The following is a 22,258-nucleotide window of genomic DNA, read 5'->3' as shown; positions in this document are numbered from 1 at the left end:
GAATTACCCACCAAACAGGGACCAAGCAGCGTGTTAAGCAGCAGCAGGAGCAGCGCATAAAGGATTCTTGGACTTGGGAGGAGATACTGGAAGGTAAGGGACCTTGGGCTCAACCGGGAGAATATCGCCTCCCTCGTAAAGAGCTGGAGGCAGCTAAAGCCGAGAGGAGGCGAAGCAAGGCTCTAGCTGTGGCTCTAGCTGTGGGACTGTGGTGACGTGGGGACCACGACCAGAGCCGGAGCCGCCACCGTGGATGGAAGCCCACCCAGACCCTCCCCTAGACTGTGTAATGGTGCGCCCGGAGTTCGCACCTTAAGGGGGGGGTTATGTCACGCCCTGGCCTTAGTATTCTTTGTTTTCTTTATTATTTTAGTTAGGTCAGGGTGTGACATGGGGAATGTTTGTGTTTTGTTGGTTTTGGGTGTTTTTTATGGTAAAGGGGTTGTTGTATAGTATATGGGTTTGTGTGGAGTACATGTGTCTAGTGTTGTCTATGTCAGAACGTTTGTAGCCTGTGTGTGTAAGTGCACAACGTTATTTAGCTTCACGGTCGTTTGTTGTTTTGTTCGTTTTGTTAAAGTGTTTCGTGTCGTGTTTATTTTTCGTCATCTTTTAAAATAAAAGAAGATGGCTTATTTTCCAACTGCTGCGTTTTGGTCCGTCAATCCACCACACGATCGTGACACATATCCAAATGTATTGATAGTGAGTGTGTTACTACAAATATTTGTGCTACTCCCCTCACAATTGATATTAAAATATTTACCCTTGATACTGATCTTGATAGGGCATCCTACTAGAAGCTAAATAGCTTGTAATTAAATAATAATTATAGTTAAGTTTAAGGTTAAAGATCTGCTCTCACACTTTTTGGGAAAGGGCTTGTGAAGAAAAATCATATTGCAAGAACTGGGAGCTCTTTCAATTTGAGGTGTCCAAATACCTTAGAAAATATGGTAGGAATCTTGCTACGACCAGAAGAGCTGAGGAGGAATAGGTGATCATTTAGATAACTTCCCTTTCTCAGAGGTCCTCAGTCAGCCTCTCAGGGGAGGAGAAGATGGAACTAATTGAGTTACAAAATAAACTGTATAATATATATAGATTAAATAAACTGGATAATATATATATAGATTAAAAGCATGAGCTTTTATTAGATCTAGGAAAAAATGGCTTGAGGGAGAACAGAATTCATCCTAGTTCTTTAGACTTGAGAAACGTCACTCTACAAATAACACTATCCATTGATGGTGTTATTGCAGATGACCAAAAATTAGTCGCTGTCACGATCGTCTTGAGGATAATGAGTGGACCAAGGCGCAGCGTGTGAAAAATACATATTTTATTTGAGACGAGAGAAACACGAAACGAACACTTATAACAAAACGAAACAAAACAACAAACGACCGTGAAGCTACAAACGTAAGTGCAATACAAAAGCTACAAACTTTCTACATAGACAATTACCCACAAAACCCAATGCCTACGGCTGCCTTAAATATGGCTCTCAATCAGAGACAATGAACCACAGCTGCCTCTAATTGAGAACCAATCTAGGCAGCCATAGACATACAAACACCTAGACAAGACACTGACCCATTTAACATACAAACCCCTAGACAATCCAAAAACACATACATTCCCCATGTCACACCCTGACCTAACTAAAATAATAAAGAAAACAAAGAATACTAAGGCCAGGGCGTGACAGTACCCCCCCCCCCCCCCCCCCCCCCCCGTAAGGTGCGGACTCCGGACGCAAAACCTAACACAGAAGGGGAGGGTCCGGGGTGGGCCTTCCTATGGCGCCGGCTCGGGTGCGGGACGTGACCCCCACTCCACCATTGTCAATACCAGCTTTGGCTGCTCATGGCTGGCTGCTCTGGCTGCTCATGGCTGGCTGGCGACTCTGGCTGCTCATGGCTGGCTGGCGACTCTGGCTGCTCATGGCTGGCTGGCGACTCTGGCTGCTCATGGCGCTGGGCAGACGGATGGCTCAGACGGCGCTGGGCAGGCAGGCGGCTCAGACGGCGCTGGGCAGGCAAGCAATGCAGGCGGCGTTGGGCAGACGGCCGACTCTGACCTGCTGAGGCGCACAGTAGGCCTGGTGCGTTGTGCCGGAACTGGTGCTACCGGACTGGAGACATGCACCTCAAGGCTAGTGCGGGGAGCAGGAACAGGGCACACTGAATTCTCGAGGCGCACTATAGGCCTGGTGCGTGGTACCGGAACTGGTGGTACCGGGCTGAGGGCGCGCACCTCAGGGCGAGTGCGGGGAGAAGGAACAGTGCGTACAGGACTCCGGAGACGCACAGGAGGCTTGGTGCGTGGTACCGGAACTGGAGGTACCGGGCTGGGGACACGCACCTGAAGGCTAGTGCGGGGAGAAGGAAAAGGGCATACTGGACCCTGGAGACGCACATTAGGCCTAGTGCGTGGTGCCGGAACTGGTGGTACCGGGCTGGGGACACGTCTCTCAGGGCTAGTGCGGGGAGAAGGAACAGCGCATACTGGACCCTGGAGACGCACATTAGGCCTAGTGCGTGGTGCCGGCACTGGTCGTACCGGGCTGGGGACACGCATCTCAGGGCTAGTGCGGGGAGCAGCAACAGGACGCACAGGACTCTGGAGACGTACAGGAGGCTTGGTGCGTGGTGCCGGAACTGGTGGTACCGGGGTGGAGACACGCACCATAGGGCGAGTGCGTGGAGGAGGAACAGGGCTCTGGAGACACACTGGAAGCCTGGTGCGTGGTGTAGGCACTGGTGGTACTGGGCTGTGGCGGGGAGATGGCGCCGGAAATACCGGACCGTGCAGGCGTACTGGCTCCCTTGAACGCCGAGCCTGCCCAACCTTACCTGGTTGTATGCTCCCCGTCGCCTGACCAGTGCGGGGAGGTGGAATAACCCGCACTGGGCTATGTAGGCGAACCGGGGACACCATGCTTAAGGCTGGTGCCATGTATGCCGGCCCGAGGAGACGCACTGGAGGCCAGATGCGTTGGGCCGGCTTCATGACATACGGCTCAACGCTCAGTCTAGCCCGGCTGATACGTGGAGCTGAAATGTACCGAACCGGGCTATGCACGCGTACAGGAGACACCGTGCGCTCTACTGCGTAACATGGTGTCTGCCCGTACTCTCGCTCTCCACGGTAAGTACAGGGAGTAGGCGCAGGTTTCCTACCTGACTTCGCCACACTCCCTTTAAGGCCCCCCCCAAGAAATTTTTGGGTTGTACTCACGGGCTTCCAGCCTTGTCTCCGTGCTGCCTCCTCATATCGCCTCCTCTCGGCTTTAGCTGCCTCCAGCTCTTCACGAGGAAGGCGATATTCTCCAGGTTGTGCCCACGGCCCCTTACCATCCAGTATCTCCTCCCATGTCCATGAATCCTGTGTAGGTAGGTCCTGTTGCCGCTTTCCATGCCGCTTGGTCCTATAATGGTGAGTAATTCTGTCACGATCGTGTGGTGGATTGACGGACCAAAACGCAGCAGTTGGAAAATAAGCCATCTTCTTTTATTTTAAAAGATGACGAAAAATAAACACGACACGAAACACTTTAACAAAACGAACAAAACAACAAACGACCGTGAAGCTAAATAACGTTGTGCACTTACACACACAGGCTACAAACGTTCTGACATAGACAACACTAGACACATGTACTCCACACAAACCCATATACTATACAACAACCCCTTTACCATAAAAAACACCCAAAACCAACAAAACACAAACATTCCCCATGTCACACCCTGACCTAACTAAAATAATAAAGAAAACAAAGAATACTAAGGCCAGGGCGTGACAATATGAGCCAAAAATCTATTCTGGACTCTCTGGAACCTGTTTTGTTACTCCAAGTGAAAGATCTGTCGGCCGGGAACCTCTCTCTCCATATATCAGTAAGATCATACTTTTCCATAAAAAGTATTAAACTCAAATTCTGACTGGTTGGCCTACCTGGGGGCCATCTATCAGATGAATTATCTATAGTAATGTTAAAGTCCCCTCCTATAAATAATAATGAATTGGGAAATTTAGATAACCAATGAAGTATATGTTTCTCTATAGATTCAAGCAACTCATCATTTTCAAGTTTGGTGCTGTACCCGTAGAAGTTTACAGTAATGAGCGTAATGCCATTGTAACTGATCACAAGACAAATAAAGTGACCAAAGGGGTCACATTCCGAGTGTAGAATATTACCACCAAAGATATTTTTCATTGTAGTGACACCAGTGGAGCGTTCAGATCCATGAGATAGCCTAATATCGTTGTCCCACTGTGACCTCCAAAAGTTGGCATCAGTAGAAATTGAGTGAGACTCTTGAAAAAAAGCAAAAATCTGTTCGAAATTGTTTAGCAAATAAAAATAAGACCTTGCGCTTCACATTGTTTCGTAACCCCCTAGCATTAAGAGAAACTACAGACAAAGACAAAACAACAAAGACAATATAAAAGTATAAACTGTAGGATGAGTCAAAAACGTTGGAGCAGTGAACGTAAGCGATAAGGAACTGAGATCTGCACCATTTAAGTCAACTTAAAGAGGAAATAGCTTATCCCATAAACTCTGAGCTAGTTGTTATCCGGCTTTTGAAATTCAACTTAACAGAAAATTATTTTCAAAACCAAACCAAGGGTTCTCTGTAGTAAGAGAGACTAAGAAACCCTCTTTAGTGTTATCAGGGACTATTCTGTGTCACGCCCTGACCTTAGAAAACCTTTTTATGTCTCTTTTTGGTTTGGTCAGGGTGTGATTTGGGTGGGCATTCTATGTCCTTTATTTCTATGATTTGTGTTTCTATGTTTTGGCCGGGTATGGTTCTCAATCAGGGACAGCTGTCTATTGTTGTCTCTGATTGGGAATCATACTTAGGCAGCCCTTTTTCCCACCTGTGATTGTGGGTAGTGGACTTTGTTAGTGGCACTATAGCTCTCGGAAGCTTCACGGTCGTTTATTTTGTTTCTTGTTTTGTTGGCGACATTCTATAATAAAAGGAAATGTACGCTCACCATGCCGCACTTTGGTCCACTTCTTTCGACGGCCGTGACAGAACTACCCACCACCAAAGGACCAAGCAGCGTGGCCGGGAGGAGTAGCGCTTTCTGGAGGAATGGACATGGGAGGAGATATTGGAAGGCAAGGGACAGGCTGGTGAATTTCGCCGTCCTAAGGAGGAGCTAGAAGCAGAAAAGGCGGAACGGCGACAGTACGAGGAGTTGGCACAGCGGAGCAAGCACGAGAGGCAGCCCCCAAAACATTTTTTTTTGGGGGGGGGGGCACACAGGGAGATTGGCAGAGTCAAGGTATAGACCTGAGCCAACTCCCCGTGCTTACCATAAGGAGCATGGTACTGGTCAGGCACCGTGTTATGCGGTAAAGCGCACGGTGTCTCCAGTGCGCTCTCATAGCCCGGTGCGCTATATGCCAGCTCTCCGCAAGTACCTCGCAGAGTGGGCATCCAGCCAGGGCAGATTGTGGCAGCTCAGCGTGCTTGGTCTCCGGTGCGCCGTTCCGGCCCAGTGTATCATGCGCCGTCTCTGCGCACTGTGCGCTGTGACTGCTTAGTGCATCCTATGCCTGCACTCCGCCCATGCCGGGCTAAAGTGGGCATTCAGCCAAGAGGAGAGGTGCAAGTGTCAAGCACCAAATCTCCAGTGCTCCCCCACAGCCCAGTTCATCCTGTGCCTGCGCTCTGGAGGTGCCGGGCAAAAGTGGGCATTCAGCCGGTAAGAGTGGTGCCAGGGATCCGCACCAGATCTCCAGTGCTCCCCCACAGCCCAGTCCATCCTGTGCCTCCTCCAAAGACCGGGCCGCCAGCGACGGCCTCCAGTCCGGAACCTCCAGCGACGGCCTCCAGTCCGGAGCCTCCAGCGACGGCCTCCAGTCCGGAGCCTCCAGCGACGGCCTCCAGTCCGGAGCCTCCAGCGACGGCCTCCAGTCCGGAGCCTCCAGCGACGGCCTCCAGTCCGGAGCCTCCAGCGACGGCCTCCAGTCCGGAGCCTCCAGCGACGGCCTCCAGTCCGGAGCCTCCAGCGACGGCCTCCAGTCCGGGGCCTCCAGCGACGGCCTCCAGTCCGGGGCCTCCAGCGATGGCCCCCAGTCCGGGGCCTCCAGCGACGGCCCCCAGTCCGGGGACTCCAGCGGCGGCCCCCAGTCCGGGGACTCCAGCGGCGGTCCCCAGTCCGGGGCCTCCAGCGACGGTCCCCAGTCCGGGGCCTCCTGCGACGGTCCCCAGTCCGGGGCCTCCTGCGACGGTCTCCAGTCCGGGGCCTCCTGCGACGGTCTCCAGTCCGGGGCCTCCTGCGACGGTCTCCAGTCCGGGGCCTCCTGCGACGGTCTCCAGTCCGGGGCCTCCTGCGGCGGTCTCCAGTCCGGGGCCCGCGACGAGGGTCCCCACACCAGAGGCGCCACCAAAGTGGGGTGAGCCAGAGGTGGCGCGGGGTCAACGTCCCGTCCTGTTCCACCTTTAACGCACGTTTTCAACTTTAGCCACTCTCATTTTGACATCCTTGATTACACCACATGCAAACTCCAGTCTTTTTCAAGCCTTTGATTACCACGGTGTTCGCACCTACCATTGTCTCAATGGCGTCAGACCTGGAGTTGATGAGTAAGGAGAGGGTAGCCACGATGTCAGAGTCCATGTTTGATTTTTTGGAGGGTGGAGGTTTGCATGGAGTAACCGGTGAAGAGGGGAACTCGTCATCTTCAACAGCATTCAAAAGCATGAGATTATCCTCAGGGCAAGCGTAGTTTTGGCAGTTGTCAATACATTTTTTCATGGATTTCTTCAATGCACTGAATAGTCAAACTTCAGGTAGGCTGTATAATTACGATAAAGCAAAACCAGTATTGTTCCCATTTAATAAATATAAAAAGTAAAGTAAAGCACATAAAAATAGGACACCAGCAACCACTAAAATTAGGATAGCAAGTTCTGTGAAGAGTATACATTTGGACCACAATTTCATGCTTAAGATAAGGACATGTTTGGATTGTACACACCGTTTATCTCTTAACCGAATAAGGGCCAAAGGACATTTTTAAGTACACGCAAAAGATATGACAGTTTGCTTACAGTGCAAAATGAGTCTCTCAGCATTCAGTTATGGGAGCTGCAAACTACATTGAGCACAGATGCCAGTCAGAAACTAGCTAGGCAGTTTCACAAACAGTTTGCACACGAGTAGGTAGTTAGTCCAAAACATAATCCATCGGTGTAGGCTCACTTTCAAGGAGTGTGTGTGTGGTGTACACTAAGACTTGCTTAAAGTATGCATAGCCAAAACAATATATTCATATCTGTGGTGTTTTTGAGGCTACAATCTAACAACCTTCATCCTTCCCACAGGATGTACTAACTAACTCCTCAGAGTTCAAAGTTAGAAATGTACTGAAACCTTTTCCATACAAACATTAAGAAGTGGTGCTTAAATAGAAAAGTCAAAACAGTCAAAAATGTTTTACCCATTTTGAGGACCATTCCACCGAATCCCAGATTAAACTTTGTTTGCACCACAGCACCAAAAAAGAGTAAGGCAATGGTTAGGCATTGAAGGCACCCAAAGGGGTCTTGTTGAAAACCAATGTGGTAATGGGGCCGCATATTGGACTTGTCCATTGTTCATAATGAATTCAAGGAGCTTTGAAGAGCTCTATAAAGCAAATGGAATGTTGTCAAACTAGTTCATCAACAATGTCTACATCTCATCAGTGTGGGCTGGTTTGGTGGGGTCAAGGCTTGCACTCCCTTTTCCTGTTGCTGACCCCAGGGCCAGAGGTTCAGTAAGCCCGTCAACCAGAGTCGAGCTGTTCCCTGGTTGGCTCTCCTCCAGGGCCACACCCTCAATGTCAGTGATTTTGGGACTTTCTATTGGTTGCTTTAGTATTATGGAAGCATCCGGGGGATCTGATTGGCTGAGGTCACGGGAAACGGGTAGGGTATCGGGCTGAATGATACGGTTGTCCACATCCTCAGCAGCTTGCAAGGATGAAGCAGGATCTGTGAGGATGTTTCTGGAGATAACTGAAATGGTAAAGAAGAGGGAAGGCTATTTAACTTTCATAGTTTTCAGAAGAAAAATGATCCATTATTAATTCCTAAATAGATAACTAACCTCCTTTTGGTGTATAGTCTTCTTCTATGGATGAGGCGCCCCAGTGGAAGGGGCTGTAACTTGGGAAGATGATGAGGCCCAGAGAGAAGATGATAATCTGATGGGAAACAACAGACACACGTTCAATTAACTTTTTTTAAAGATCACCCTGAAAGTACCCAAAGGCATGGATGAAAGACATGTTGATCTCACCATGACGCAGGTGCTGGTCTGTGCTGCTTTAGTGACCGTCTGCTTGATCAGCGACTGTAGTCTGCGCAGCTGAGCCAGGAGAGACCTGTGCATGGAGATATTATTAAAACAACAGAACTAACAAGACACAAACATCTTCATTGAGCATCATCAGTGCAAAAAGGTGATGTTAGCCAATTTACTTACATGTTGTGTTTCTCCAGCTGTTCCACGGTCCTCTGCAGCTCTTTGTTTTGCACTGAGCAAGCTGCTGCCCTGAGACACAGAAAATACCTAGGGTCACTGACAAAAAAGTATTCCTACTGTCCGACAGTGTCACCCCATTGGGGAGAGTCAACAATAATTCAGTGGCAGAATAGAACAGAAGGACCCATTGTCAGGACTTCCTACTGCACATGCCTCACTGTTGTACCACAAATGAAAATGCTAAGGAAATGCAAGTGAGTTGTTTATAGAGGATATTATCCACCATGGACTACAAAGTGGGTCCAATTGTCATGGAGCCTAATCAAAGCCTGAGGCCTCACCTGCTCTCAAGCCCATCCACATAGTCCTTCTTCCTGCGACGGCTGTCTTGGGCTGACTGTTTGTTGCGTATTTTGCGTCTCACTTTTTTCAGAATCCGTTCCTCGGCCTAGAAGGAATTCAGTCCAGTACATTTAGATGCAATTCAACTCAGCGCTAAACAATTTCACTCAATTTCAGTCAAATCATATAAAATATACAGCAAAGTAATTTGTTATGTCAAAGTTGTTATGCAAAAGTAATGTAATCCAAGTGCATGCAGGAAAGTAATGGATTTGGGGTACATAGAATAGTGTACCATCTACCGTGCGTGTGTGTCTGACCTTGGTGAGGGGCAGGTTGTTGGGCAGAGAGATCCCCTCTTGGTTCAGCAGTTTCTGCTCCTCCTCAGTCAGTGTGAGGTCAGGGTAAAGCTGATCAGGAGAAGAGGATATTGTGTTTATAATCCTCACCGCCATAATCCCATAGAGAGACACTTGAACAACCACCGGGGTCTCAGACTAACAATCCCCCTCCCCTACTATCTTCTTATTGTGCCTATCTTCTCCATTCATTAGGGATTGAGGCCTATGGATTTCACCACATCTTTACAATAAATTTGCAGGCCATTATAAATAAGCGGGAAAGATTGTCACTATGTAATTACATCTAATTAGATGGTAAAAACATTCCCTATTCATTTGGGATTGAGCCCTGCAGCTTTGTCCTAATGCATACGGCGGGATCTTCACAACAGATGCCATTGAATATGGATTTATCTTGGCATAAGACCACTTTTGTGGTGTGAAAATACCAAACAACTCTTATTTTGGAGTCAATTTGCCCCTTTTAAGTCTCACCAGCGGGCTGTCTGGACTGGTGGGGCCTGAGGTGGAACCAGAGAGGGTAGAAAGGTGACCATGGTCAAATCTACCAGCGGATACTAGGGGTAACTCGTTGACGATACAGGACTCCGAGATCAACATCTGAGAACTCCACTCATCTGTAGCAGAAGACATAGGAAAAGAGAGTAAACTCCCACCCAACATACATGGACTCACACACACATATGCGTGTGCGCTAGCGTACACACACACACACACACACACTCACCCAGTTCTATGGAAATTACATCAACACTATGCTGCTCTGGCTCCGTCTTGATGTTGGCCAGGGTGCTGATGTCATAGACCACCTGATAGATAGTTGTGGGGACCTGAGAGGGGTCCACCGTGGCAGTTAGGGGGCTCTTGGAGCAGGGTTCCTCAGAGATGCCACTGTCGCTCTCTGAGGAGGTCTCCACTGGGTCTCTGGTAGGGAAGACGTCATTTGGATTGATGGCATAAAGCACATCCTCTGGCTCGCTGTCGTTTAGACCCTGTAACATATGGAGAGGAATTTGGTAATACTTTAAGCAAATGGGTATAATACATTATTACATGTTAATAATGTGTTAACAAATAAAGTTGAGTAAATATTGCCCCAGGTCTTTACAACTTGGCTCACTATATTGTACAACTAGTCATAATGGGAAACCATCCGCACACTTTGGGGGTCTACCGTGCATTCATCCAGGGGTTTTTCAGAGCCAGCATAGATAACATCAGAGCAAGAAAATGGCCCTTCCAGTCCCCAACTCTCCTCTGTCATACTGTCCTCTTTGTGTCCGAAAAACAGCTCTCCATTCTCTATATCCATGTCCTAGAAGAAACAAAACAGCAGTTAGAAGTATTACAAAATATTTATCAATTCAGTTCACTTTTGTGTACTTCTCTTATTGCACTGTCAATGTTACAACTCTTTGTTATTAACGTGTTTGAAACTCATATCTATGTTGTTGTAAGTTAAGATTTATAAAGCATGAAGAAGGTGTGGCAACTGCTCAGAGAGCTGTTAAAGGGTGGAGCTATATCTATTATTACTGTTTGATCAGTGGGAGTCCTTTCGCAAGAGGATATCAGCATCCTGGTACACGCACGCACGCACGCACGCACGCACACACACACACACAGTTGTATTAAAAACGGATAGGCTTTCTCAATAACAATTGTACCCCCTCATAAAATCACAACTGTTACCCTTTTTTGGCCTTATATTTAATATGTAGGCCTACTAGTTAGGCTAGCAGAAATAATAATAGCACGTGACCCACACCATTAGTATTTAATAAACTATAGTCTGTCTATTCGTATGTTTTCTATATTGTAAGCTATTGCATGAATATTTCAGCCAATTGTTTAGATAATGATCTCACACTATTAAATGCCCGAACTTAAATAAAGTTGATCCATTAAAATTCAACATTCGTAAACGATTTCCCTCTTGGTTCGTATTAGATGTTGAGTTTGACACGACACCTCGGTCATGTGTAGGATTCCGTTCCCTGTCAAGCAGGATAAACAAGTGTTACATTGTACTCTCCGACTATAACTTCATGTCACCGCAAACAACTTACTTGTCTGCTGCTGTTTTCAGAAGCGATGATTCTTCCGAATATATATATAGGTCTACTTCAAGAACATTACAACAATAGTAGGCCCAACGTGAGGAGAAAAATGCAGACGAGTAGTGTTTAAAGATCAACCAGTGTAAGACGCATTTCTCCCAAAAATCCAGCTGGCAATTCTCATGTCAATCATCCCGGAGGGCGAATAACCATACTGACACGGCGGATGTGCGTCGCTTATACGCAACCGTTGGCTCTAAAATCACTAACTGATAGAGTATGTGGATTTCTCTCTGTTTCTTACTTATTCCATAATGCAAAAACATGTCCCCTTTATAAATCAGTACAATTACACCAACATTGTACAGTTCATAAACGTCAAATAACCCCGAAGTCCCTCCCACTTTACGCCTTTGATTCGGCAAGGCAATTTATGTGTGAAAAATGTGTGGGCACAATGTAGCAGTAAATTAGAGATTGTACTGGACATACTGGAAAAGAACAGTTACAGTATCGTATTGAACTCAAAAGACCTATACTTTTGCCAACATTCTCTAATGAGACGTTTTTGCAGTAGGAAAGTCAGAGCAAAACCAGGGGATCATGGCAAAATCTAAAAGTCTGTCACACCATCTGGAGTTCTGACTTTGAACAGGTCATGGATATGTCAAAGCAGTTTTGATGCTTTGGACTACATGGCTGGCACGTCAATGATGGTTGGAAGAGCCTGGTCGGTTGGTGTTCCTTGCAAAAATGGATAGCAGAGTGGTGAGTCAATCTTTGTATGTGTTCACTGCTCTCTTTGCACTTATCTATTTCAAATAGACACTAATCTTTTTGTCTCGCCATTCTTTGTAGTTGATTGACTGATCAAGAATGGAAAAGGCAGCCAAATGTTGCGATCTTGAATGCAACTTTGTGAAATTGTATCATTCCCTTTACCCTGTAGGTGGCGTTAGAGTCTGTCCTGCTGGTGGATGGTGGGGAGACCATTGTAGCGCAAGGGCCGTGGGTGGCTCCTAGTGTGAGTGGCCAGGGGATTACTGGTTCCATCCAGAGATGCCTGCAGTATATGCCTGCAGTCACTTTCCACAGGTCACTTGCCCGAAGACTGTGCCGAGAAAAAAAAAGCTGATGCTCCAGATACTCAACTAGTCTAAAGAAGGCCAGTTTTATTGCTTCTTTAATCAGAACAACAGTTTTCAGCTGTGCTAACATAATTGCAAAAGGGTTTTCTAATGATCAATTAGCCTTTTAAAATTATAAACTTGGATTAGCTAACACAACGTGCCAAAGGAGTGATGGTTGCTGATAATGGGCCTATGTAGATATTCCATAAAAAATCTGCCGTTTCCAGCTACAATAGTCATTTACAACATTAACATTAACACTGTATTTCTGATCAATTTGATGTTATTTTAATGGACAGAAAAATTAGCTTTTCTTTCAAAAACAAGGACATTTCTAATTGACCACAAACTTTTGAACGGTAGTGTATGTATGGACAAGCATCATGCAATGTATCTTGAGCTGAAATAGCCTTCTCTCTTGAATCACCTATTGTGTATTGTTCTTTATTTGTGTTGTGAGGTAGGTGACATAGGACCTTTCCTTGAGGAACTACAACAGAGACTCGACCAAGAGTACAAGGCTGAGGCCTTCAACCCAGTGACCCTGAGCCAAGCAGAGGCAGAAAAAGCAGTGCTGAGCACATACGTAGTTGCAAACCTACTGCCGGGTTGCACCATTATCAACGACTGAGAGCCACTGAAGTTTATGGAGGCTAATCTGGAAGTGCTTTGCAGGAGGGGGCTAACCTGGGTAGCAGACTGCCCACTCAGGCCCAATACCCTCAGTCTCCGCACCAGACCACACCCAGCGCCCTATTGCCACGTTGCCCTCCATTTTAACATCAACATTTTTTGGTCACAGCCTTGATTCAGTCTGTACTCTGTTCCTGGCACAGCTTAGAAACCTGCCCTGATGCTTGAGTGGATATCTCATCTTCTATACTTACAGTACCAGTCAAAAGTTTGGAAACACCTACTCATTCAAGGGTTTTTCTTTATTTTGACTATTTTCTACATTGTAGAATAATAGAAGACATCAAAATTATGAAATAACAAATACGGAATCATGTAGTAAACAAAAAAGTGTTAAACAAATCAAAATATATTTTAGAATGTATATTCTTCAAAGTAGCCACCCTTTGCCTTGATGACAGCTTTGCACACAGCTTTGCAGCTTGGCATTCTCTCAACCAGCTTCACCTGTAATTATTTTCCAACAGTCTTGAAGGAGTTCCCACAAATGCTGAGCAATTGTTGGCTGCTTTTCCTTCACTCTGCGGTCCAACTCATCTCAAACCATCTCAATTGGGCTGAGGTCGGGTGATTGTGGAGGCCAGGTCATCGGATGCAGCACTCCATCACTCTCCTTCTTGGTCAAATGGCCCTTACACAGCCTGGAAGTGTGTTGGGTCATTGTCCTGTTGAAAAACAAATGATAGTGCCACTAAGCGCAAACCAGATGGGATGGCGTATCACTGCAGAATGCTGTGGTAGCCATGCTGGTTAAGTGTGGCTTGAATTTTAAATAAATCACTGACAGTGTCCCTAGCAAACCACTATCACACCTCCTCCTCCATGTATCACGGTGGGAAGCACACGTGGGGAGATCATCCGTTCACCTACTATGCGTCTCACAAAGACACGGCGGTTGGAACCAAAAATCTCACATTTGGACTCATCAGACCAAAGGACAGATTTCCACCAGTCTAATGTACCTTGCTCGTGTTTCTTGGCCCAAGCAAGTCTCTTCCTATTATTGGTGTCCTTTAGTAGTGGTTTCTTTGCAGCAATTGGACCATGAAAGCCTGATTCACGCAGTCTCCTCTGAACAGTTGATGTTGAGATGTGTCTGTTACTTGAACTCTGTGAAGCATTTATTTTTTGGGCTGCAATTTCTGAGGCTGGTAACTCTAATGAACTTATCCTCTGCAGCATTGGTAACTCTGGGTCTTCCTTTCCTGTGGCGGTCCTCATGAGAGCCTGTTTCGTCATAGCTTGATGGTTTTTGCAACTGCAATTGAAGAACCTTTAAAAGTTCTTGACATTTTCCAATTGACTGACCTTCATGTCTTGAAGTAAGGATGGACTGTTGTTTCTCTTTGCTTATTTGAGCTGTTCTTGCCATAATATGGACTTGATCAATTACCAAATAGGGCTATCTTCTGTATACCACACCTACCTTGTCACAACACAACTGATTGGCTCAAATACATAAAGAAGGAAAGAAATTCCACAAATTAACTTTTAACATTAATTGAAATTCATTCCAGGTGACTACCTCATGAATCTGGTTGAGAGAATGCCAAGAGTGTGCAAAGCTGTCAGTGAGGCATCAAGGTGGCTACCTTGAAGAATCAACAATCTTTTTTTCTTTTTTTTTTTTTTTTAACCCCTTTTTCTCCCCAATTTTCGTGGTATCCAATCGCTAGTAATTACTATCTAGTCTCATCGCTACAACTCCCGTACGGGCTCGGGAGAGACGAAGGTCGAAAGCCATGCGTCCTCCGAAGCACAACCCAACCAAGCCGCACTGCTTCTTTAACACAGCGCGCCTCCAACCCGGAAGCCAGCCGCACCAATGTGTCGGAGGAAACACCGTGCACCTGGCCCCCTTGGTTAGCGCGCGCCCGGCTCGCCACAGGAGTCGCTGGAGCGCGATGAGACAAGGATATCCCTACCGGCCAAACCCTCCCTAACCCGGACCCTAACCCGGACAACGCTAGCCCAATTGTGCGTCGCCCCACGGACCTCCCGGTCGCGGCCGGCTGCGACAGAGCCTGGGCGCGAACCCAGAGACTCTGGTGGCGCAGTTAGCACTGCGATGCAGTGCCCTAGACCACTGCGCCACCCGGGAGGCCCCCAAGAATCAACATTCTTAAATATATTTTGATTTGTTTAACACTTTTTTTATTGCTACATGATTCCATATGTGTTATTTCATAGTTTTGAGGTCTTCTATTTTTCTACAATGTAGAAAATAGTAAACATAAAGAAAATCCCCAGAATGAATAGGTGTGTCCAAACTTTTGACTGGTACTGTATGTGCATCCCAGTATCCATCCTGGGCTAAAGCAGTTTTGTCAGAACCCTTCCAGTGCCATGTTCTTCAAGGATTATTGGAAGGAGCTTTTGCTGGAGACCTTTATCAATATCTGGAGCTGGAGGAAACACAATTTGTATTTATTTTACCTTTATTTAACCAGGTAGGCTAGTTGAGAACAAGTTCTCATTTACAACTGAAACCTGGCAAAGATAAAGCAAAGCAGTGCGACACAAACAACACAGAGTTACACATGGGATAAACAAACGTATAGTCAATAACACAAACTAAAAATCTATATGAAGTGTGTGCAAATGTAGTAGGATTTGGGAGGTAAGGCAATAAATAGACCAAAGTGGCGAAATAATTACAATTTAGCAATTAAACACTGGAGTGATAGATGTGCAGAAGATTAATGTGCAAGTAGAGATACTGGGGTGGAAAGGAGCAAAGAATAAGTAGCAATATGTGGATGAGGTAGTTTGGTGGGCTATTTACAGATGGGCTGTGTACAGGTGCAATGATCGGAAAGCTGCTCTGACAGCTGATGCTTAAAGATAGTGAGGGAGATAAGAGTCTCCAGCTTCAGTGATTTTTTCAATTCGTTCCAGTCATTGGCAGCAGAGAACTGGAAGGAAAGGTGGCCAAAGGAGGAGGTGGCTTTGGGGATGACCAGTAAAATATACCTGCTGGAGCGCGTTCTACGGGTGGGTGCTGCTATGGTGACCAGTGAGCTGAGATAAGGCAGGGCTTTACCTAGCAAAGACTTATAGATGACCTGGAGCCAGTGGGTTTGGTGACAAATATGAAGCGAGGGCCAGCCAACGAGAGCATACAGGTCGCAGTGGTGGGCAGTATATGGGGCTTTGGTGACAAAACGGATGGCACTGTGATAGCAAATTGGATGTAGTCTAAGTAGAGTGTTGGAGGCTATTTAGTAAATTACATCGCCGAAGTCAAGGATCGGTAGGATAGTCAGTTTTACGAGGGTATGTGTGGCAGCATGAGTGAAGGACGCATTGTTGGGAAATAGGAAGCCGATTCTAGATTTCATTTTGGATTAGAGATGCTTAATGTGAGTCTGGAAGGAGAGTTTACAGTCTTGCCAGACACCTAGGTATTTGTAGTTGTCCACATTTTCTAAGTCAGAACCGTCCAGAGTAGTAGTGATGCTAGACGGGCAGGCTTGTGCGGGCAGCGATTGGTTGAAAAGCATGCATTTAGTTTTACTTGCATTTAAGAGCAGTTGGAAGCCACGGAAGGAGAGTTGTATGGCATTAAAGCTCGTCTGGAGGTTAGTTAACACAGTGTCCAAAGAAGGGCTAGAAGTATACAGAATGGTGTCATCTGCGTAGAGGTGGATCAGAGAATCACCAGCAGCAAGAACGACATCATTGATGTATACAGAGAAAAGAGTCTGCCCAAGAATTGAACCCTGTGGCACCCCCATAGAGACTGCCAGAGGTCCGGACAACAGGCCCTCCGATTTGACACACTGAACTCTATCTGAGAAGTAGTTGGTGAACCAGGCGAGGCAGTCATTTGAGAAACCAAGGCTGTCTAGTCTGCCAATAAGAATGAAGTGATTGACAGAGTCGAAAGCCTTGGCCAGGTCGATGAAGACGGCTGCACAGTATTGTCTTTTATCGATGGCGGTTATGATATAATTTAGGACCTTGAGCGTGGCTGAGGTGCACCCGTGACCAGCTCTGAAACCAGATTGCATAGCGGAGAAGGTACGATGGGATTCGAAATGGTCGGTAATCTGTTTGTTAACTTGGCTTTCGAAGACTTTAGAAAAGGCAGGGTAGGATAGATATAGGTCTATAACAGTTTGGGTCTAGAGTGTCTCCCCATTTAAAGAGGGGGATGACCGCGGCAACTTTCCAATCTTTAATGATCTCAGATGATACAAAAGAGAGTTTGAACAGGCTAGTAATAGGGGTTGTGTAACGGCGGTCCTCCTCCTCTTCGACCGAAAAGGAGGAGTATTGAGGGAACCAAGGCGCAGCGGAGTTTGAACACATAATTTATTAAAGAAAACACGAACTTGACTAAACTAACAAAAACAACAAACGGTGTAGACAGACCTAGACGACGAACTTACATAAAACAAGAAGAACGCACGAATAGGAAACATAGGCTACACAAATGAACGAGGAACAAACAAACCGAAAACAGTCCCGCGTGGTGTGCAGACACAGACACGGAAGACAATCACCCACAACGAACACTGTGAAAACGCCTACCTAAATATGACTCTTAATTAGAGGAACGCCAAACACCTGCCTCTAATTAAGAGCCATACCAGGCAACCCAATAAACCAACACAGAAACAGAAAACATAGAATGCCCACCCAAACTCACGTCCTGACCAACTAACACATATAACAAACTAACAGAAATAGGTCAGGAACGTGACAGGTTGCAACAATTGCGGCGGATAATTTTAGAAAGAGGGTCCAGATTGTCTAGCCCGGCTGATTTGTAGGGGTCCAGATTTTGCAGCTCTTTCAGAACATCAGCTTTCTGGATTTTGGTGAAGGAGAAATGGGGGAGGCTTGGGCAAGTTGCTGTGGGGGGTGCAGAGCTGTTGACCGGGGTAGGGGTAGCCAGGTGGAAAGCATGGCCAGCCGTAGAAAAATGCTTATTGAAATTCTTGATTATCGTAGATTTATCAGTGGTGACAGTGTTTCCTAGCCTCAGAGCAGTGGGCAGCTGAGAGGAGGTGCTCTTATTCTCCATAGACTTTACAGTGTCCCAGAACTTTTTGGAGTTTGCACTACAGGGTGCAAAGTTCTGTTTGAAAAAGGTAGCCTTTGCTTTCTTATCTGCCTGTGTATATTGGTTCCTAACTTCCCTGAAAAGTTGCAAATCGCGGGGGCTATTCGATGCTAATGCAGTACGCCACAGGGTGTTTTTGTGCTGGTCAAGGGCAGACAAGTCTGGAGTGAAGCAAGGGCTATATCTGTTCTTAGTTCAAATTTTTTTTGAATGGAGCATGCTTATTTAAGATGGTGAGGAAAGCACTTTTATAGAATTACCAGGAATCCTCTACTGATGGAATGAGGTCAGTATCCTTCCAGGATACCCAGGCCAGGTCGATTAGAAAGGCCTGCTCCCTGGAGTGTTTTAGGGAGCGTTTGACAGTGATGAGGGGTGGTCGTCTGACCGCGGACCCATTACGGACACAGGCAATGAGGCAGTGATCGCTGAGATCCTAGTTTAAGACAGCAGAGGTGTATTTAGAGGGCAGGTTGGTCAGGATGATATCTATGAGGGTGCCCGTGTTTACGGATTTAGGGTTGTACCTGGTAGGTTCCTTGATAATTTGTGTGAGATTGATGGCATCTAGCTTAGATTGTAGGATGGCCGGGGTGTTAAGCATATCCCAGTTTAGGTCACCTAACAGTACGAACTCTGAAGATAAATGGGGGGCAATTAATTCACATATGGTGTCCAGGGGACAGCTGGGGGCTGAGGGGGGTCTATAACAAGCGGCAACAGTGAGAGACTTATTTCTGGAAAGGTGAATTTATAAAAGTAGAAGCTCGAACTGTTTGGGCATAGACCTGGATAGCATGACATAACACTGCAGTCGATTGAAACTCCACCCCCTTTGGCAGTTCTATCTTGGGTGAAAATGTTGTAGTTGGGGATGGAAATTTTTGAATTTTTGGTGGCCTTCCTAAGACAGGATTCAGACACGGCAAGGACATCAGGGTTGGCGGAGTGTGCTAAAGCAGTGAATAAAACAAACTTCGGGAGGAGGCTTCTGATGTTAACATGCATGAAACCAAGGCTTTTACAGTTACAGAAGTCAACAAATGAGAGCGCCTGGGGAATAGGAGTGGAACTGGGGGCTACAGGGCCTGGGTTAACCACTACATCACCAGAGGAACAGAGGAGTAGGATGAGGGTACGGCTAAATGCTATAAGAACTAGTCGTCTAGTGCGTTGGGGACAGAGAATAAAAGGAGCAGATTTCTGGGCGTGTTAGAATAGATTCAGAGCATAATGTACAGACAATGGTATGGTAGGATGTGAGTACATTGGAGGTAAACCTAGGCGTTGAGTGGCGATGTTAGAGGTTTCGCCTCTGGAGGCACCAATTAAGCCAGGTGAAGTCTCCACATGTGTGTGAGGTTGGACAAAAGAGCTATCTAAGGCATTTTGAGCGGGACTGAGGGCTCTACGGTGAAATGAAACAATAAGAACTAGCCAGAACAGCCGAGTGATCATAGGGGCAAAAGAGAAGCAATAGGTGAGCCAGGGTGCCGTTCTGTAGTCACTTACTACGCTAGGCGAGCAGGGGACACAGCGTTCAGAAAAGCTAGCGGGCCGGGGCTTGTAGATGGTTCTTCGGCAACATCGTAACAGAATAGCCTGTTGAGACCACATCGGGCGATTACGTCGGCAGTCCAGTCGTGATGGATCTGCGGGTCTCCATGTCGACAATAAAGGGTCCAAGCCAATTGGCAAAGGAGGTATTGTAGCCCTAGAATTTGCTGCTATATGGGCCTAGCTCGAGGCTAGCTGAAGGCTAGATGGTGCTTGCTTCAGGACAGAGGCGTTAGCTAACAGTAGCCACTCGTTTGCAGCTAGCTAGCTGCGATGATCCGGTGTAATGATCCAGAGCGGCAGGAATCCGGTGTTATGGTAGAGAGAGGCAGTCCGATATGTTCTGGGTTGATATCGCGCTGTGCAGACTGGCAAGTGTTGTCCGAGCTAAGGCTGGTTGGTGACCGAGAAAAAGGTGAAGACCGCTAGCCGTGGCTAACAAGAACTAGTAGCTAGTTAGCTGGCTAGCTCCTGATGGAAGTTCCAGTTATAAGGAATAAAAATAGCAGAGCCGTACCACATTGAGTGAGGCGGGTTGCAAGAAAGTATATTTAGTTCGTAGATAGAAAGTGAGATTAAGATATATACGAAAAAGACCGGCTATTTACACAGGATAAGATACGGGATAAGACAAAGACAAATGTCCTACTGCTACGCCATCTTGGATCCGCTGTGTCGGATTGTGTCGTTGAGCATTCATGTACATATAATAACACCGTAAATTCAAAAGCCGTATCTACATACTGAATTCCAAACCAGGCCTTTAGCCAAAATGTCAGACAATGTGTTTAATATATTCATGTCCTTTATACTGTATTTCATGGTTTATTCATATTATGGCAAATATAAATTGGATAGGATCTCCTGTATACTATGGCAAAATAGGACAGTTATATATGACTCATGGAACTCTGTTTTTCTCTTTTTTTATACAAGGCAAGGTTTGTCTTTATGATCTCACTTCATAAGAACTGGGTTGTGGCATCAGCAATTTCTGCCTCAATAAATACATTAAAAACATTGTGTTGGTGATCTTTTAAAAAACACAGATGGCCCTAAATTCTAAACAATATACTATGCAATCAAGATATTTTTATTCTATACAGGAAGTAATAACATACATTACCCACTGAGCAAAATTACTTTGAAAATAGTTTTCCATACGTTGACATCACGTGCCTTTCATGTGCTGAATGAAAGGTTTGAAGACGTCTTATACGGACATAAAAAATACGTCTGTAATGGATGTCAAAAAGACAATTTACAGACGTGAAACATATGTATTTTTCTGTCATTGATTCTATGGACAAATTTCAACTGCACATACATTCTCAATGAAGTATGCTTTCTATCACAATAATATAGGAAAGACTGCAACTGAAGACTGCAACAGAATATTTATTATTGCTCCCATCTGTCACATGCACTTAATGTTAGATTTTGGTGCCGTATTCTTTCCATTTTTTAATAATGGATTTAATGGTGCTCTGTGGGATGTTCAAAGTTTCTGATATTTTTTATAACCCAACCCTGATCTGTACTTCACAACTTTGTTCCTGACCTGTTTGTACATATGCACGCACCACTTTTCCGTTGTATTTTTTTTGAAACAAGTTATTTTTTTCGTTTCACTTCACCAATTTGGATTATTTTGTGTATGTCCATTACATGAAATCCAAATTTAAATCAATATAAATTACAGGATGTAATGTAACAAAATAGGAAAACGCCAAGGGGATGAATACTTTTGCAAGGCGCTGTAAACACCTTTTTCTCACACTTCGAGCGTTAACGACTCTGATCTGTCGAGAAGAGCCCCAAGGAGGGCGACGTGCTTAAGTCTCCACAGAGGACATATGTAAGTCATTCAAACGTGTTAACCCTCGCAAGGCTGCCGGCCCAGACGGCATCCCGAGCCGCAACCTCAGAGCTGATGTGTTTTCGGACATTTTCATCTCTCTCTAGCTTAGGCCGTTATCCCCTCCTGCTTTAAGATCTTCACTATCATCCCAACCCGTAGCACTCACGCTTTGAGGCTAGTCAAAGACCACATCACCTCCTCCGTCCCTGACACACTCGACCCTGCATCACTGCCTGGTATGGCTACTCCACCGTCGCTGACCGCAAGGCTCTACCGAGGGTGGTACGCTCAGCCAGTATGTTTAACAAGTTTAAACATCCCATTGGAGTACGGCAGTTTAGTACAGTAGAGCACAATACGGTATGGCCTGGTACAGGAGTTTTATTAAATAGAGCACAGGTAGAGTACATTAGAGTAAAGTAGGGTACAATACAGAGCACTATAAAAAAGAAATTTAAAAAAGACATCAACGTCTGTAAATGCTTGGTTGGTAAGTGTAGGCCTATACTTGTTCACTATAGGACTTCCCACAAATCTAAAAGCAGGATCAGTGGAATTTTGGGGATAGTAGGAGATTCCAGCATTTTTCTTAGGCTACTCGTCATGTTTCATTGTCATGGCTGTCATCCCATTTCTGACACCAGTGTAGCAAACAACAAACTCGGTTCTTGGCGTGA

General features: G+C 46.0%; 1 protein-coding gene and 1 long non-coding RNA gene across 4 annotated transcripts; one reads left to right on the top strand and one right to left on the bottom strand.

The window, feature by feature from the left end:
- Positions 1-6,857: 6,857 nt before the first annotated feature.
- LOC129857631 (cyclic AMP-responsive element-binding protein 3-like protein 4) lies at positions 6,858-11,487 on the bottom strand. 3 transcript variants are annotated; one of them, XM_055926079.1, is made up of 10 exons: positions 11,279-11,487; positions 10,384-10,524; positions 9,937-10,201; positions 9,684-9,826; positions 9,150-9,257; positions 8,847-8,953; positions 8,506-8,574; positions 8,320-8,404; positions 8,128-8,224; positions 6,858-8,036 (listed from the first exon to the last, which is right to left on the bottom strand). In XM_055926079.1, the coding sequence occupies exons 2-10, from the start codon at positions 10,519-10,521 to the stop codon at positions 7,711-7,713; spliced, it is 1,338 nt and encodes a 445-aa protein (XP_055782054.1). In that variant the 5' UTR covers positions 10,522-10,524; positions 11,279-11,487; the 3' UTR covers positions 6,858-7,710. The 3 variants fall into 3 exon arrangements, with proteins under 3 accessions (XP_055782054.1, XP_055782053.1, XP_055782055.1); XM_055926078.1 differs by having other exon boundaries at positions 10,369-10,524; positions 11,279-11,486; XM_055926080.1 differs by having other exon boundaries at positions 9,168-9,257; positions 10,369-10,524; positions 11,279-11,483.
- A 197-nt stretch (positions 11,488-11,684) lies between these two features.
- LOC129857634 (uncharacterized) lies at positions 11,685-20,740 on the top strand. Its single transcript, XR_008759930.1, has 2 exons — positions 11,685-12,037; positions 12,219-20,740. It is a non-coding gene; the product is annotated as an uncharacterized LOC129857634 (long non-coding RNA).
- Positions 20,741-22,258: the final 1,518 nt, after the last annotated feature.

The sequence above is a fragment of the Salvelinus fontinalis genome, chromosome 6, assembly GCF_029448725.1.
Source record: "Salvelinus fontinalis isolate EN_2023a chromosome 6, ASM2944872v1, whole genome shotgun sequence".
NCBI lineage: Eukaryota > Metazoa > Chordata > Actinopteri > Salmoniformes > Salmonidae > Salvelinus > Salvelinus fontinalis.
The sequence above is the reverse complement of the archived record's forward strand: the minus strand, read 5'-3'. Positions and strand labels throughout refer to the sequence as shown.